This window comes from Condylura cristata, unplaced genomic scaffold, assembly GCF_000260355.1.
Source record: "Condylura cristata isolate star-nosed mole 26May11 unplaced genomic scaffold, ConCri1.0 scaffold00012, whole genome shotgun sequence".
Taxonomy (NCBI): Eukaryota; Metazoa; Chordata; class Mammalia; order Eulipotyphla; family Talpidae; genus Condylura; species Condylura cristata.
In genome coordinates this window covers 32,620,903-32,637,225 of record NW_004567113.1, presented here as the reverse complement: position 1 = coordinate 32,637,225, position 16,323 = coordinate 32,620,903, and the positions used below count along the sequence as shown (strand labels likewise).

General features: G+C 36.8%; 1 protein-coding gene across 5 annotated transcripts in view; it reads right to left on the bottom strand.

Moving 5' to 3' along the window:
* The window catches only part of FRYL (FRY-like), a 112,690-nt gene that overhangs the window by 59,094 nt on the left and 37,273 nt on the right, over window positions 1-16,323 (bottom strand). For all 5 annotated transcript variants that reach the window (XM_012724184.1, XM_004681303.2, XM_012724186.1 and 2 more), the window contains exons 17-26: window positions 15,266-15,503; window positions 14,014-14,199; window positions 13,709-13,795; window positions 12,201-12,469; window positions 10,281-10,476; window positions 9,215-9,339; window positions 7,715-7,772; window positions 5,468-5,559; window positions 2,392-2,564; window positions 640-800 (exon numbers count right to left, since the gene is read on the bottom strand). In XM_012724184.1, the coding sequence (XP_012579638.1) occupies window positions 640-800; window positions 2,392-2,564; window positions 5,468-5,559; window positions 7,715-7,772; window positions 9,215-9,339; window positions 10,281-10,476; window positions 12,201-12,469; window positions 13,709-13,795; window positions 14,014-14,199; window positions 15,266-15,503 (1,585 nt within the window). The remainder of the gene's footprint in view (window positions 1-639; window positions 801-2,391; window positions 2,565-5,467; window positions 5,560-7,714; window positions 7,773-9,214; window positions 9,340-10,280; window positions 10,477-12,200; window positions 12,470-13,708; window positions 13,796-14,013; window positions 14,200-15,265; window positions 15,504-16,323) is intronic.

Here is a 16,323-nt window from a genome sequence, read left to right as displayed (position 1 = left end):
GCACACACACAAGACTATTCTTGATATAGAAAACAATGTAGCCCTCAACCACAGAACAAAAATCTGGCACTAAAATGCTTAGAAAAAGAAAGGGGCTGAGAGGACCTTTAGGAAACATCCAGGTGAAAACTCAAACACTGTGACAAGGCAGGATGGAGGCACCTCTGGACCGCCAAGCCCGCCTGCTCTAACTAGGCTGTCGCCCCCCTGACCAGATCCACACTTCCTTGGGGGTGCGGAGAGCAGGGAATCCGGAACCTCTTTCTAGGGACGTTACACTGTCACAACGAGAGAGATTAAAATGGCAGTAAACGAGACTCAGGATCTAAATGTGAATGGTCTGAACTCATCAATTAAAAGACAGATGACAGGCTGGATAAAAACTACCACCGATCTGTATTATCTCACCTCAGAGCTAAAGACAAACAGACTTAAATTTTGGTTGATTCTGCAAAATTTTTTGCATTTTAATTTACATATTTAAATGAACTGAAGAGTTAAGTGTTTGAACACAGCAGGCAAATATGTATTTTAATAGCGTTGGGCATGCTGAAGAAAAACTTATCCTCTTAATACCAGGCCCTAATTGAACTTTACTGTTAACATAAGAAAAAAGAATTTAGATTTCTAAGTATATACCTTTAGTGCACAGTATTGATGTCTGTTAATTTGCATATTTCTATCACTGTATCTGTCCAAGGGAGTAAACATGATGCTAAAAGGACCTGCCCAGTGACTGAACAGCATAAAGAGGCTGTGACGAAGGCTCTGTTGAGGAAAAATGCTTCTCCTCTGGTGCACTGTAAATAAAAAAAGATGGAGAATATTAATACTATTTTTTTTAAACCTTAACATGCAAGTCAACTTATTTGTTTATTGCAGGTGCAACAATGCAAAAAAAGAAAGCAAACAACTTCATGCTAACCTACCAAAAACCTTCACAGTAACAGGAGTCAGTACATTATGTGCCGTCATAAAGCTGCCGTCTGAGTCACAGGCAGCGTGGCACTGCCTGCACTGCCGCATCCTGACAGTAGGATTTCAGGGTGGGTGCACTGCAGTCTGGGGCTGCTCAGAGCTGGAGTCGGGCCCTGCTTTACCCTGGGCTCCTTCAGCTGGTCACATGCTAAACTTGGCCATGACACCAACATGGGCATACCTCCAGATCTCTGCCTGTTGAGGGCTTTGGACTAGATAAAAAATTGTTTTTAAACACTGTATGTTTTCAGCAGCATGGCTGTCTTTACAGAAAGATCCTTACATGGCTCCTGGATATGTGAAACAGATAGGGGGAGCTGCTTTATGCACAGCAAGTTGAGAGGCTTGGAGTCCACACCCACACTGCTGCCGCTTGCATATTTTCACATATGATGGAAAAATAAAGGAAAGAATATGTTCTGGATAAACAGAAGTTAATGGAGTTTATCACCACAAGAAATTCTCAAAAGAGGGCACCAGGGAACCTCAGGACTCTGAGATGAAACAATTTGAAAATCACTGGTTGTATGCACTCCAAGCATTCTTTCTGCACTGAGATTTTGCTCAGTAAGTTCTCTGCATCAACTCTTGCTAAAGAAATTCAGCGAAATTATAATGAGTTAATGTGAATGTTTAGACAAGTGAAGAAGTGTTTAGTAGTGGACGAAAATATGTCTTTACAATGGTGAGTTTCACTGGCAAATGTCTGTAGAGAATCTCTGAAAATATCATTTGAACCTAAAAGTCAAAGTAAGTTTCTTGAACTTAAAATTAATGAATCCACAGGATCCTTTTATAAAATGCAACCTGTGCTCTTACTGTTTGTGCTTTTAAGGTCACAAAATAACTTTTTTTTTTCTTTTTCCCAGAAAGAAAAAGAAATTGTATGCCAAAGGCTATAGCTACACGATTATGCCTCATGCTGGACAGAATTTATCATTTTTTTCAAATGCAACTTCATATATTAACTTGCTACTGTCTAGCCTGTGTCTGGGCATATACTGTGTGTTTAAGAATAAGTGCACATCTGTAGAAATCAGTTCATAGTGTATCTATGTATGTATTTCCTATTATTTCAAGCTATCGTGTTAATGCTATTTTCAAATATTATTTGGAGCAATATGCTCTTTGCCAACAGAGTTAAGAAGTTTTCAAAAGAACTTTTTCTATTGACTTCTTCAAAGTTTTGTGTTCATATCTTGATTTCTGTTTAAAATCTATGCTAGGTTTCTTTTTGATTTCCAACTACTAAAGCTAACTCAAAGGTATCACGTGACCCAGGACATGCCGACATAGTTTTCCAACATATCCACAAGTTGTTTTATCAACTTATATTTCAAAACCTCAGGGGAAGGGAAAAAAAATAAAGGCCCCATAATGTTCAACATTGGTTGAAGAAACTGAAAATAGTACCTGGAACATTCTGAATGATATTCGCCACTAAGGCACTAAAATGGCATCGTATATCCTTCAGGGTGTCAGAGTCTTTTTCATTTTCTGCTTCCAGGAGTTGTCTAGTTAAATCTACATACTCCAGTAAAGTGTTGTTGAGGAAATGTGTTTCATTATCAAGGCCACCACTTGCACTGAAAATATTGAGGAACACAAAGAAAATAGTGATTTTTAAATTACAATTTAAACCAGAATAAATTCCTAGTAATAAAATATTACCAAAATAATCAAATCTATATAAAACTTAGTTTTGTAGTATGCAATCCAATTACCAAATGAATGAGATTAGGGCTTGCTGAAAATATAGAAATAGATGACATTTCTTAATCAAGGAAGTGCTACTACAATCTATGCAATTTTTCATAAGATTTGTTTTATTTATGCATACAAGAACTGGGGTTCAGGCCAGAGGTGTCTGGGTTGAGAAGATTGAGAAGATTCAGCAGAGACAGAGTGGAGAGCAGAACAGGCAGATCTACTGAAATAGACTGCTGTAAGAGGAGCAACAGGAGAGACAGGAGAGGTCTGCTGAGCCATGTGGGTCAGCTCCCTGGCTGGGGAATTGAACTTATGCCTCAATGGCAAGCAGTAGCTTGACAGCACTGAGACTAACTCCTGTGCCACCAGGGAAGCCACCCCAATCTATTTAATTCTATAGCTAACTTCGTTCAGTTATTCTGAGTGCTAGCTATTAATTTCTCTCTGCCATAATCTCATAGCTTTCAAAATAAAGAAATAAGGAGGCATATGGGGCAGCAAATAGTAGAAAGAGAAAGGCCAGTTTTATACAAAAGGTTTGTTCTTGCAGGTGCCGTACATATGCACATTATGCTTTAGGATATACATCCAAAGGCCTCTAGGTACTTACTCTTGGTATTGGGGGTTATAAAACTTAAGGATAATGCAAGCAAGAGTGCTGGTTTTCAAATATTTTGTATAGACCTACAGCGTAATCTCAAAAATCTACTACAAGATTCTGTGAGGCCAGGGTTCTGTGCCTGATTGGAAGGAGTTCATTTGGTGAGAGTAAGAAGCCTTCAATTTGAGCCCTATACACCCAGACACCAAGCCGGCGGTCAGTGTGTACTTCAGGGCATTTCGGAAAGTGTAACATATAAATGATTAACTATCCCATTTACATTTATTTTGGGTAGCGTTTCCTTGTTATAGTTGAAAAGCATGTTTAAAAGGCATGGTTTTAAAAGTTATCTGTCTAGTTGTTAATAGCTTCTTATAGCCATCTAATACCACAAAAAACAAGAGTAAGAAGTCAAAATGGTATTACAGTAATTTAAAAGATAAGCCTACAACAATAAAAATAGGTTGGATGAGTTCATGACAGTTTTTCCTATTATTTCTTAAACAAGTGTTTTTGAGTACTGCGTTGAAAACCTATAGAGTGGCTCACCATGAATTTTGAATATTTACAATGCAACATGTGCATAAGAGCAAGTGGGTGAATATGAGTCAAAATATGGAACTCTGCCTTTTTTTCTTAATTAAGGACTAAGAAAGTAAAGTCTGTAATAGCAATAGCCTGGGAGTCATTTTTCCCAAAAACCACCACTGCCCTCCCCTGTGCACAGCTTTTAGAGTTAAATTTTAAATCTACCAACGTTCTGCAGTTCCCCAAAATAGCACCATTCAAAGACTCCTCATTCACTAACCATTACATTTAAAGCAACCAAACATACAAAAAATTCACATAAATTAGGTTGCTGATTTTTTGCATCAAGTTCAGCAAGTGTCATATTTACTTTTGCTAACTTGCATGGTTTGATTTTTGTGGAAGATCAGGAAAAGAATGATAATTATCTTTTTCTTGCTTTTCCATTCACTATAAAAAAGTTTATCAATGGCTTAAATTCTGATTAAAGCTATGTATTGAAAACACTTATCAAAAGCACATGATGAAAGGTGTCGGGCACACTGAGAAGTAATACGAACAAAGGCTAAACTCACAATCCTGTATTTGTTTCACTACTGGCATCTCTGTATCAGGATTTCCTTTCAATTACTTTTTTGGAAATTTTCATTCTCTACCAATAGTGAGGTAATGCTGTTGCCCTCTTAAGGAAATGGTTATTTTCTCAAGGGACTGGTCGTGGGGTCAAGATACTTTACTATAACAATCACCCTATGTTTTGTGTTTTACTTGACAGAAGGAGGCAGTTATAAATTATGGTTGTGGGTTTCATAACTTTTCCTAGCAGGCTAGACAAACAATCGCTTGGAATAAGTCTGCAACCTTACACAGGCTTCTCCAGTCAAAAACTTTTCCATGCAAATTATAATAATGAAATTATAAATAATTCCATATAAATTATAAAAATTAAAAATTATAATAAATAGGTAATGTTACCAAAACTACCTATCCCAAAATAATCTAATGAAAACCTAATATCCCAAATCATACCACACAGGAATGTTCTACTTCTGGATCGTGGTGGAAGACTGTAGTATTCACCCTTTAAATATATGGTATTTTAAGTTCTGGAGAAATAAAGCTTAAAAGTGAAGTACATTATTGCCCAAATCACTAGGTTCCACAAATATTAAGTCATAGGAAACTCCACTGACTTTTTTTGCCTGAAACAATTACTAGATTTTTCAGCACACCTTTTAGACAGTGAAGCAGAAAAAAAATTTTTTTTTAAAGATTTAATTTATTTATGCAGAGCTGGGGTACAGAGGGGCAGAGGCAGTGAGAGGCTTCACCAGGGACAGAGTGGGGAGCAGAACAGGCAGATCTACGAAGCATACTGCTGAGGGGAGCAGCGGGCAGGTCAGGAGAGGTCTGCCTCGCCATGTGGCCCCCCCACTCTGGGAGGGGATCGAATTCATGTTGAAGTGGCTTTAGCTTCTTAGTGTTGTGCTTGAACCTGCTGTGCCACCACAGAGGGCCTGAAGCAGAAATGCTTTTGCAGAAATGCTTTTACAGAGATCTTTTCTGTTTTGTTTTGCTACATTTAATGACAACAAAAAATCATGTTTGTTAATTGTGCCAAAGTTTTAAAAAGCAAAATCCAACACCGACCTGTGACTGATGACACCAGCATCTGCCAGCAGTTCGAATATTCGTACCAGTTGTACTCGTAAGATATCTCGACGCCTGCGCCGCTTCATATTCTATTTCAAAGACACAAAGATATTAATTACAAATCCTCCCTGGAAGATGACAAAGAAAACTTGCTGGTGGAACTTGGTTCTAGGGTTTCAGGGCCCGTTGAACCAGCCTGTGTGGGCGATGCTGAGGTTGAGCACTCTGGGAGTCTGCCTGCTTCCATCAGAGAAGCGCATGGGTAGCTGCGAAGTCACAAGCCAGATAAAGCGCGTGACATTTTACGTGGTGATGCTTTGTGTGGGGGGAGAACATGGAATTCTAGTTACTTTCTGACTTGCTAATCTGATAACTTTAGGAGAACTGCAGAGGTCAGTAAAGAGTCCCCAAGGTGCTCCCCCAAATATGAAAATAGTGGAAAGAGGACTGAAGAAACCCCACAGGTTTTGCTCATGCCACTGTTTTCCATCTATTTTTGGTACAAAAAAATAAAACAAAATCAACCCTATAAAGACTGTTACGGCATGAATAAATTAGCTTATCTTACTAGGGTCAATGTCAAGAACGACCGCTGTACTGTCTTGACATGATTCTGTCTCTAAGAATAAATAATGCACACTGTAGCCTACAGGTCTCCTGGTTCACTTTCTTCCTGATGACTGTTTTCTGTAAATATTTCGTTTCTGGTGCAAATTTCCCAATACTGACCTATAAAAGACTATTTCTTAAGTCTTTTTATTTCACGGAAATGATCCTGCCATATACAAGCCAATTTGCTGATATTAATTCATTAAATTTATTGGTTCTCTTAGGTCTTTATAACGTTTAGAGCAATTCATACTGAATGATTTCTTACCAGTCTGAGAATTTCTGTTGTTTTTAGTTATCTGTTTTTGTTTAATCTTCAATGGAAAGACTGACTAAAGATCTCGAACGTATGCTCAAGACACATTACTGTTATATGTAACCACCTGCTATGATGATTTTTTTCCCCTGTGATTCAGAAATATAATACTGGCACTTAATTTTGTTCCCAATCCTATTTGCCTCTGAGAAATCATCCTGCACTATCACCAAAATTATCCTTCAGAAACAAAAATCAAATCAGTTACAGAATAAGGTTGCTATCACTGCTCTGCAGGACTGAGTGAGAAAAAGGGAGAGCAAAATTATTGAAGAGGTTGCAAAATTTCTAAAAGACTGGCAGCTGTCACCACTTCCACTCTCCCCTTAAGCTCCCAAGTGGGTATCCAGTATTAATTACAGTGATCTCAAATGACATTGTCACAGCAGATTCATGTCAGGAACTTAGAAAAAATGATTTCTGGCCTCCATGGAAGAGATTTCTTTCAGCAGGTCCAGAAATCTGTAATTTTGACTAAGCTCTCAGGGTCATTCTTTGATGCCACGGGCATAAGGGACGGATGTTGGACTAGTGAACCAGTATCGTTCATGAGATAGTTCTCACCTTGCTTTCCTAACTAATCAATCTTTCCCCACAATGTAATCATGGAAACATTTGTAAAGTCCAGATTATTTCATATAGCTTATAAATACTGTTTTTCTCCACACAGAATATTTTTTCCTTGCTTGTCCATGGTAAACATGTTAACAAAATTCACCTCAAATATGAGTATTTCATGACCATGAAGTCTCTTGCATAATACATTTTTATGATTAAAATCAGGTTTATAGATCCATCTACCCTTCTGAGACCTGTTACTTTCATTTTCTACGTTTCTCTGGACCTGACACCAACCTGTAGATATAGAGGGCTGCACCTGATAAAACATGGTCAGCAGGCGGAGTCTGGCCGGCCGCTGCCTGCTGCCGCATATAGTGCCTTACTGGAGCATAGCCACACCCACTGGCTTAGTAGTCCAGTGGCAACACTGAGTTGCTTCCCCAGGAACAACATGGTCTGCAAAACTGAAAATATCTACTATCTGGCCATTTGCAGAAGTATCTACCAACCCTACTCTAGACAGCGTGTTCCTGTCCTCACTTCTGCTAGAGCAACATAACACGTCTTACAGGATGGCTTTCTGCGGAAGACCCCCGGGGGATAAGGGGAAAAGGAAAAGATATCTGAAAGAAGGCTGAAAAGTGCCTTAGACCATCACTTACTTACTGACTTCGGAATTACTAACATTGGGTAAAAAGTGCAGAATACACAAGACAGTGTCTGCAAATAGATATATTAATGCCTGCAAAATGACTTACCTCTGGCCTTCGTTCAAGTGCTTCTTTAATTATGGGATGTAATTCCTCTATAAGATCCCTAGAAAAATATTGTATACATCTTTTTTATTGACTGTTTAATCAGATATAATCTGACATATGAGCTTATATAAATATTAACACAGTGATGTAAATGGAAATGATAAACCTACTACACTGTTAAAAGAGTGTATGTTTTGCTTTGGTTATAAAACAATACTGCCACACTGCAGAATATGCGGAAAACAAAAAAATATAGCAGCCATAATTTTCATTCTCATATGTAGAAGTAAACACAATCAATAACTTTTGACTATTTTGCAACCCACAATTTACATAGTTGAGGTCCTAATCATATGTAAAATAGTATACACCTTTTAACATGAGTTTAATCACTTTCACATGTCATTATTAACTCAGCAGCCTATGACAGAGTGGGCTGCCATAGTTTTCCTAACCACTTTCATTTACTACTAATTTGTGAAAGTTTATCTAACTTTTGTTACTGTAAATATTGTCTTGATGAACATCTATAGACATTAATCTTTGTCTTCATTTCTGAGTATGTCATTAGGATTAATTCTTACAAATGGAATTAGTGACTTGAGGGTATGAATGGCGTAAAAGTGATAATTTTATCTTACATTCTTACTTCAAATGAAAATTGTGTTCACTGTAGAAGATTGAGAAAACATCAAAAGCAGGAGAAAAAACAATCCATCCACGATTTCCAGCATTTATAGAAAACTACTGTAAGCATTTATGGTATTTGCCTCAGAATTGTTTCTATTCATGGGAATTTGATTGTTTTTAGGAAGCTGAGATTGTTTTTGTAGCCCAGCTTTTTCTATTACAACAATAGAGTATTGAATTGTCAAAAAAATTTTTCCAAAAATAAATCTTCCTTAGAGTGAGTGGTATCCTATACTGATAAGTATATTACAATATATATTAAATTATGTGCTGTTCTATTTGTTATCTTGGAGACAAAACATCAAATTTGATCTCATATCAATAGACAATCAGAAGAATAAATTCAGGGCCCAGAAAGTAAGAACAAAAATGAAGGATTTGCTTCATTAAAAAAAAATAGTAATAATATAAATTGTATATATAATTAGTTTATTTTTAAAAAGCCTAGTTTTTCACAAAAATGGGGGGAATCTATTGTTTCAACCAACAGATCAAAATTATAAATTATGAGAATCACTGTTTAAAATAAATTGGATAGTAAAATATTAAAGATTAACATTTTATCATTTTAGAACAATCATACATAGTATTGACTTTCATAATTTGATAAAAATAGGGTAACTTATCTGCTTAGCCAAAAATGAGTAAATAAAGGCTCAAATAAATGAAATGACTTGTTAAATGTTCCATCACACGTTAACTGGTAAGGTCCAGGACTGACATGCAACTATCCTGGTAACAAATATTCTATCACACCTTCTTTCCAAGTGTTTACTATTTTAGTGCACAGAGAAAACAGAAGATAATTACCTAAAAGCTCCTGGGTTGGTCCTGCCAAGACCTAGAACAAGGGATTCTGTGATTTCCATGCTCTCAGAGCGCATCATTGGAACTACGTGCTTAAACAAGGATGAAGGGGACGGGATGCCGATAATCTGGGGGGAAAATACATAGCAGTCTCATATATGATGGCACATCCAGCTTTGTTCTCATTTCAACAATATTCACACAAGGACAACAGACCAAATTTTAGTATGCCTGGTGCTTAAACATACACGCAGGTGTACATATTACATAAAGGCTCAATGATTCTTCTAATTGTTCACTGTCAGTTCATTAATGGGACAGGTTTGGTGGGTCTTTTAGTTTCTTACAAACACCAGGCTGATTCCCTCTATCCAATAATCTGTGACTTTTGAGCGCACAGTGAGTAGAACTCACTGTGAAAATGACTTTTGAAAGAATCATTAGTGATACGCTTGGACACACAAGTGTGAGGCGCTCTCTATTTCCTTCTACCAGCTCTTAATATTTTGTGGCACACCAAGAAAACTATCTAAATGTTCTTATCAAGGATCATTTTTTATCACTGCAGAACTTTGGGGAATTTCAAAAAAGTGTTTAAATATTTAATCAATCTCTTTTTCATACTGAGAAATATGAGAACTATATGAACTAGGATAAAATTATTCGAAAAGAGGAAATAAAAAGAATGGGAGAAATGAGGAATAAAATTACTTAAAAAATACTCATGATGGTGAACTTAAGGAACATGATCCCTTTTTCTCTGAAAGAAAAATTACATATATTGTTGATTATAACCAGTAATCCATGAAAATGGTAATGGGATTTCTTGAACTTATTTTCAGAGTTAGTGCCATCAATACATTATGGAAATAACCAAGTGACTTTGTTTTTCTGAAAGAGAAAAACTTGTAAAGTGGAAGCCACATCACATTCTTAACATTACATAAGTTTCAGGTTTTTACTCCTGAACATCAATGCCTGTATATTCACTGCAGTGACTTTACTGATAAAAGTCCTACACTGCTTCTATGGTGCCCCTCAGATGCAATGGCAGATGTGGAGAGCTTACTTTAGAATCAATGCTGTAGCCACTATCAGGGGTAGACGCCAGCGTCTCAGGAGGAGAACATCTCACAGAACCTGTAGATGATGAAGACAATGTGGATGTCGCTGCACTGCAGCAAAGAAGCAAATAATTTCTCCACAGGCCAATGTAGGAGTCATTGCTTGTGGTCGTATTTACTTTCTTAGCATTGATAGGGCTACTGAGGAAAAAAGAAAAGAAAAACACAAATGATATAAATACTGCAACATAATATTTTTAGAGCTCTTAACTGATGGTAAATTTCCATCAATTGAGGGGAGACACTTAGCATAAAGTTTTTATTATTAACATGACATTTTTGTGGAGTGATACAAGGTGTGAATGAATAAAATATTAGGCTGAAAGTCAAAACATAATACAGGATCATTTTAACAACCTATTTATTATTCATCCCTATGATCAAAATGAATATTTTATCAGGGCACATTTTATAAGTTATTATACATAATGTACAAAAAATGGTGAAAACACAATATAAATTACCTTTACTTTCACACCACAATAAACACTGTATATTCTACACATCTTAAATTCCTTTACATATTAATATATGAATTGTCTCTTTAGACTTACATATACTGAATATTGCTTCTTTTGTTCTGAAAAACTTCATGTATTTAATTGATACCCTTAAACCCTTCCATGTGAATTAAAATACTTCCATGGTATCATTTTTGATGATTTTATGAAACAGGATCATAGAGACTGTTTTATCAGCCAAACTTCATTGACTTTTTTTTTTTTGCTAATAGCAATTTTTCCTATATTATATATTTAAATAAATGCTTAATTATAATTAAGTTTAACTATTTTCTTAAACAAGTCCTTGGGAATGGAATTGCAATGTCAGAGTATTTGCACTTTTTAAATTTCTGTCTTGAAAGATTATAGGCTACTAAGGTAAATATTTTGGGAGAATTGATACATTTTTCCAAATAACAAAATTTGGTTGGGACAAATGACTGAGGGAAAAAAATTGAAAACATATTAACATAGTCCTTGCCTTCAGTAGATTTATACTATATTGAAGCAACACATATACACCACTTCATTAATTCAGCAACAATGCCTTATAAGTTAGGAAATTTTTCAGCATTGCCAGTTGGCAGAAAAACAAAACCAACACCTATAAAACAAAAAAAATCACTACCATCGTATGTCCTGGGGAAAACATGCAGTAAAAAAGTAAAACCATGTCAGATGCTACTGTTTGATGAAGAAAAACAGAGGGAGCCCCTTTAATGTAACATGAGCCCAAGATATTAAGTTTTGCAGGGGTTGGGTTTATATGGGGAAGTTATATGATGAGAGGACCCATTCCATGTCATCTGAGAAGGTGAAATAAGGAAGTCAAAGCTAGTTTCAAATTTTTTTTCTAATTTTAAGAACAAGAAGAAATCAACTGCAGTTTATAATGAGCTTGGTCAATTCTCCATTCCAGTACCAGCTACTCTAAACCTTGACCAGTTATACCCAAAGCCACAACCTAATGCTGTCAGCAGATGGCCTCCATTACTATGTCATCAGAAAACATAGGCCAATGAGTTTGGTATCTCTTTAATTCTCACCCTTACTTGACAGACTTGATCTCCAAACATCTAAACTAATCTTTAGATTCTTTCCCTCATTAGATCTTTCTCACCCAGTACAGTCAGTGGACTCATCCTATGTACCAAGCACTGTTAATAAGCAAACTAACAATTACAATTTAGTGGGGCAGGGACTAGTACACCATATCTTTTACATCTGTATCTCCTTAACATATCAACATGATAGTATGTTATATATGTGATTTCCACACAAGATTTCACCAAGTATTGTACAACTCTTCAAATATATGTAATGAATACTGCTAGTCCATACATTTTAAGAGCAATTACTTACTTTATATCAACTTGTGGGGACAACAACTGAAGCCTTGTGTACGCGAACATCCAAGCATAGCTCACAGCTGTAGAGCAGTGTTTTGGGAGGTTTTCTTGCTTTAAAAAACTGGAGAGACTTATAATCCATGGGTCTTGGCCTTGGGTTACATGTGCAAATATCCATATATGTGACGGACTAATTACATCAAACTGGTGGCTAATAGGAGATGAGTTCCATTCTGCTAATGTTTGTAAATCTATTGAGCTTGGGCAATATAGCAAAGTAGTCTGTGCAGAGAAAAAAAACATAGGTGATTGATTGCACATTTCAGTAGCTTTCAAAATTTTGCATGTGTATTAAGCTGTAGTGGACTAGGGGTAGTTTCTAGAACAGAGATAGTATGCGGCCCCAGGTGGCTTCAAGGGAATAAATTCCTGAAAGTGCACATCAGGGCATTTGTGTGTGTGTGCATACATGCATTTTCCAAAGATAGGTATCAAAGTTTCCATTATTCTCAAGAAGGCTATAAACCAAAAAAAAGGTTAAGAAGCTCGAATTCATATGCATACATGAGACTTTAAACTATGAGCGAACTCAAAATGAAACATTTACTTTCATGAGGATGCACTCCACAATACATTAGTGAACAGAGACTGGAGAGGGGTTCCTCTCCAAAGGGCCACATTCTTAGATATTTGCATAATGGCATCCTAGAGTCTTACACTGAAGAGATAAAGGCAAATTATGTATCAATCAAACAACAACACAAATGTAGACAAGCCAAACAGGCTCAATCCAGCTGGTCACTCAACAGATACTTACAAAGACTTGGGTGAGCCAGGCACTAGAAGAGAGGCACCCAATGCGTTCTTTGTTGGTGTAATTTATGGTCAATAATCTACAAAAGGATTCTTTAAATTTTATAGACTTGTGGTCATTTATGAAACTTTGTTATCTCCCTTTGTTATATGTCATCAATAACTTGTGACTTCTAGTCAAGCGCATACAAAAGGCATATAAGTCTCTTGACCATGTATTATAAAGTAAACATTTCACATTGTATCAGTCTTGGAATCTTGAAATGAGCCCTTTTTTAAAAATCCAAGTTTGCATAAATTTACTTACTAACATTGTGTGTTGACAAGTGTTTTATTTTAATGAGTCAAATTTCAATAAACTCTGGCATAAAAGGTCACATAATTTACTCCATTGCACTTAAACTTTCCACAGCATTTTACCAGCATGCATATATGTGAAGAACATTATTTCCCATAATAAATAGTAACAGTCAATAGTAACATTATAATTGAGAGACACAACTTAAACTTCAAAGAATGGTATTTTACAAAGAAAATACTTTTATCTTTACAGAGTACCAGCCATAACATAACTAGGGTCATTGCATGTGTGAGCCAATTTAAAAGAAAAAAAATTAATGCACTCTTAAGTTCTCACGTAGACATGCGTAGACACGCATGTCTTAAGTTCTAAGACAAGAATGGACAACATGGACTCATTCCAGTTACCTGATCAGCCCCAGTGAGGTGTATGAAGCTCTCGAGAATGGATGGGCTCAGCCTGTCCATCACATCTATGGCTAACTCATCATCACCCTGTAGAAATGATATCACATGTCTAAACAATTTAGGAATGTTTAAGCAGCCAAACAAGTAAGCATTCACGATAGATTTGTTACAAATGGAATCAGTCCCTATGAAAAAGTTTTGCAAAGCATGCATACACCTATATGACAGTAACAGTAATGCAATAAGGATGGTCCAGAGGACAAAGTGTGAAGTGCTAAGTAACTAAATGAAATACTAAATCTTACCTTAGGCATTTCCAAAAGTGCAAATAAAGCCCGTACTTCTCTAAGGACACTGACAGCTAATCTCCTAGTGGCTGGCCGACTGCTGCAGAGAATGACAAGGGCAAACCCTTCGACCACATGGAATACACTGGAATATGGGCTCCTTTCTAGAGGAGGTGGGTGAGACGCTCCATTACCTACAGCATGCTTGAAAAATAAAAACAAGTTAAAAATAAAATGTGTGTACAGACATTCTAGTAGAACAATTAAGAGTCAAATGAATTATGAAATTATGGTGATTGCCTCAGCTCAAATAACTTCAATATTTAATTTATAAAAATGTAAACAATGGAGGTGAAGCTTTTAACTGGCAGTCTAAATATGAATTCTGTACCTAAACTCTCTTATTCTTTGTTTTTTTTGTAACTTATACAAGAGTTTTAATCACTCCTGGGCTAACAAGTATATGTGGAAAATATACTTGTTAGGGGGTTGAATCCAAATCTTTTGTACTCAAGTTATGGTCCTGCATCACAGAAGAGCTTGCAAGAGTTTTAGGCCTCTAGTTACTTCTACATTCATTGAATGTTCTCAAACTAAGTTGGTTTAGATGATTCAGCTCTAAAATTCCAAGGTCCTGTGACTTGTACACAATCATGTATCATTAATTTGTACCTACTAGGGTTTAGAAAGGAGGAAAAAAGCACAGACTATTACCAATCATTTAGTACATCAGCTTTTTTTTTTTTTTAGATTTATTTATTTATACAGAACCAGGGTACAGGCCAGAGATGTGGAGGGTGCTCCCCACAGAGTGGGGAGCAGAACAGGCAGATTGATGAAGTACACTGCTGAGGGGAGCAGCGGGCAGGTCAGGAGAGGTCTGCCACGCCATGTGGATCTCCTCCAGGGCAGGCGGGGATCAAACTCATGCGGAAGTGGCCTTAAGCTTCTTAGTGCAGTGCTTTAACCCGCTGTGCCACGAGGGAGGGCCTAGTACATCAGCTTTAAAAACACTGGTATTGACCTAAATGTGACCTAGAGTTGCCTCTGCTTCCTATTTCATTCATAACAAACTGTCACCAAAGGAAGAAAGATGGAAAGATCAGACACACAAGCACTACAGATGTAACATACGAAGTATAGGGCAGTTCAGTCTAAGGGATTGTGAACACTTTGAAATGAAAATTTTCAACTTGGGAGAAAGGTAATATTATTAATATCATTAACCACTGACTATCTACAAAGGTAGAAATAGAAAAGAATTTGGTACCTGTGATTCCTGGTTTTTGTTATGCATCTGGGTTGCTTGTTTCCACTGATTGATTAATTGTACCAACATCTTTACGGCATTATCAAGAAGTGTGGGATGGATATCTGTCACTTCACGAACAATAAAATACACAAATCCTGAAAGAACATCTTCCCGCCAGTCTGGAAAATCCAGCATCAGTGCCTGCAGAGTGTTGAACGCCAGGGCACGCAATTCTTCATCCATATGAATGGTAAGTCTAGCAAGAATAAAATGCCATGAACAAAAAACCCACAAAGCCTTACCACCTACTCCCTAAAATGGAGTTCAAAAATGTCCTCATTGGTGTGTAAGAAGTATGAGGATAGAAAGCCCTATTCATTTTGTGTGTTATATTCATCTTTTTGCTAGTCTACTGGTTTACATTCACACGAGTCTGTTAGCATGAGTGTGCATTTTACTGTAACCCAGGATAACAATTCAATCATAACTCAAACGCTGTGCTCTATCGGTATAGCAGAATTGAACTGTAAAAATTCTTTAATCCTTACAATGCCTGAGGCTGTTTTAATAACTAAAATATCATGTCCAGTCACATATCATCTTAGCCCTAAGCTCACATTTAGTCCTTGAATACCACTGAGCAGGATGTGATTTATTGTTATCTTTCCTCTGATGCTGCTGAGGTGACAGTGACAGACAAGACATGTAGTTGATGGTAAAGAAGGAAATCTGACAAATCAAGATGGAAACAACTTAATAGAAGTAATTCCTGAAAGTATGAGAGTAAATTCAGAAGTCAAATGGAGGTGGGAAGAGTAAGCAGAACTGAGTGACCATTGCTCACTGTTTTTCAGAGGAATAAAACAATCCCCTAATGTTGACATGAACTTTGTAACTGTGTAGTCTACTTCACAGCAACAATTAGAGACCAAATGGGGAGAGATGAATTTATCTTATCTCCTGGTGCAAAGTTTCACTTCCCCCATTCTCTCGCCTCAGTCCTAAAAACAGACAACCACCCTGAGTGTCTGATGGCAACCTCAAACAGTGGAGGGGATGGGTGCAAAGTGTTTTGA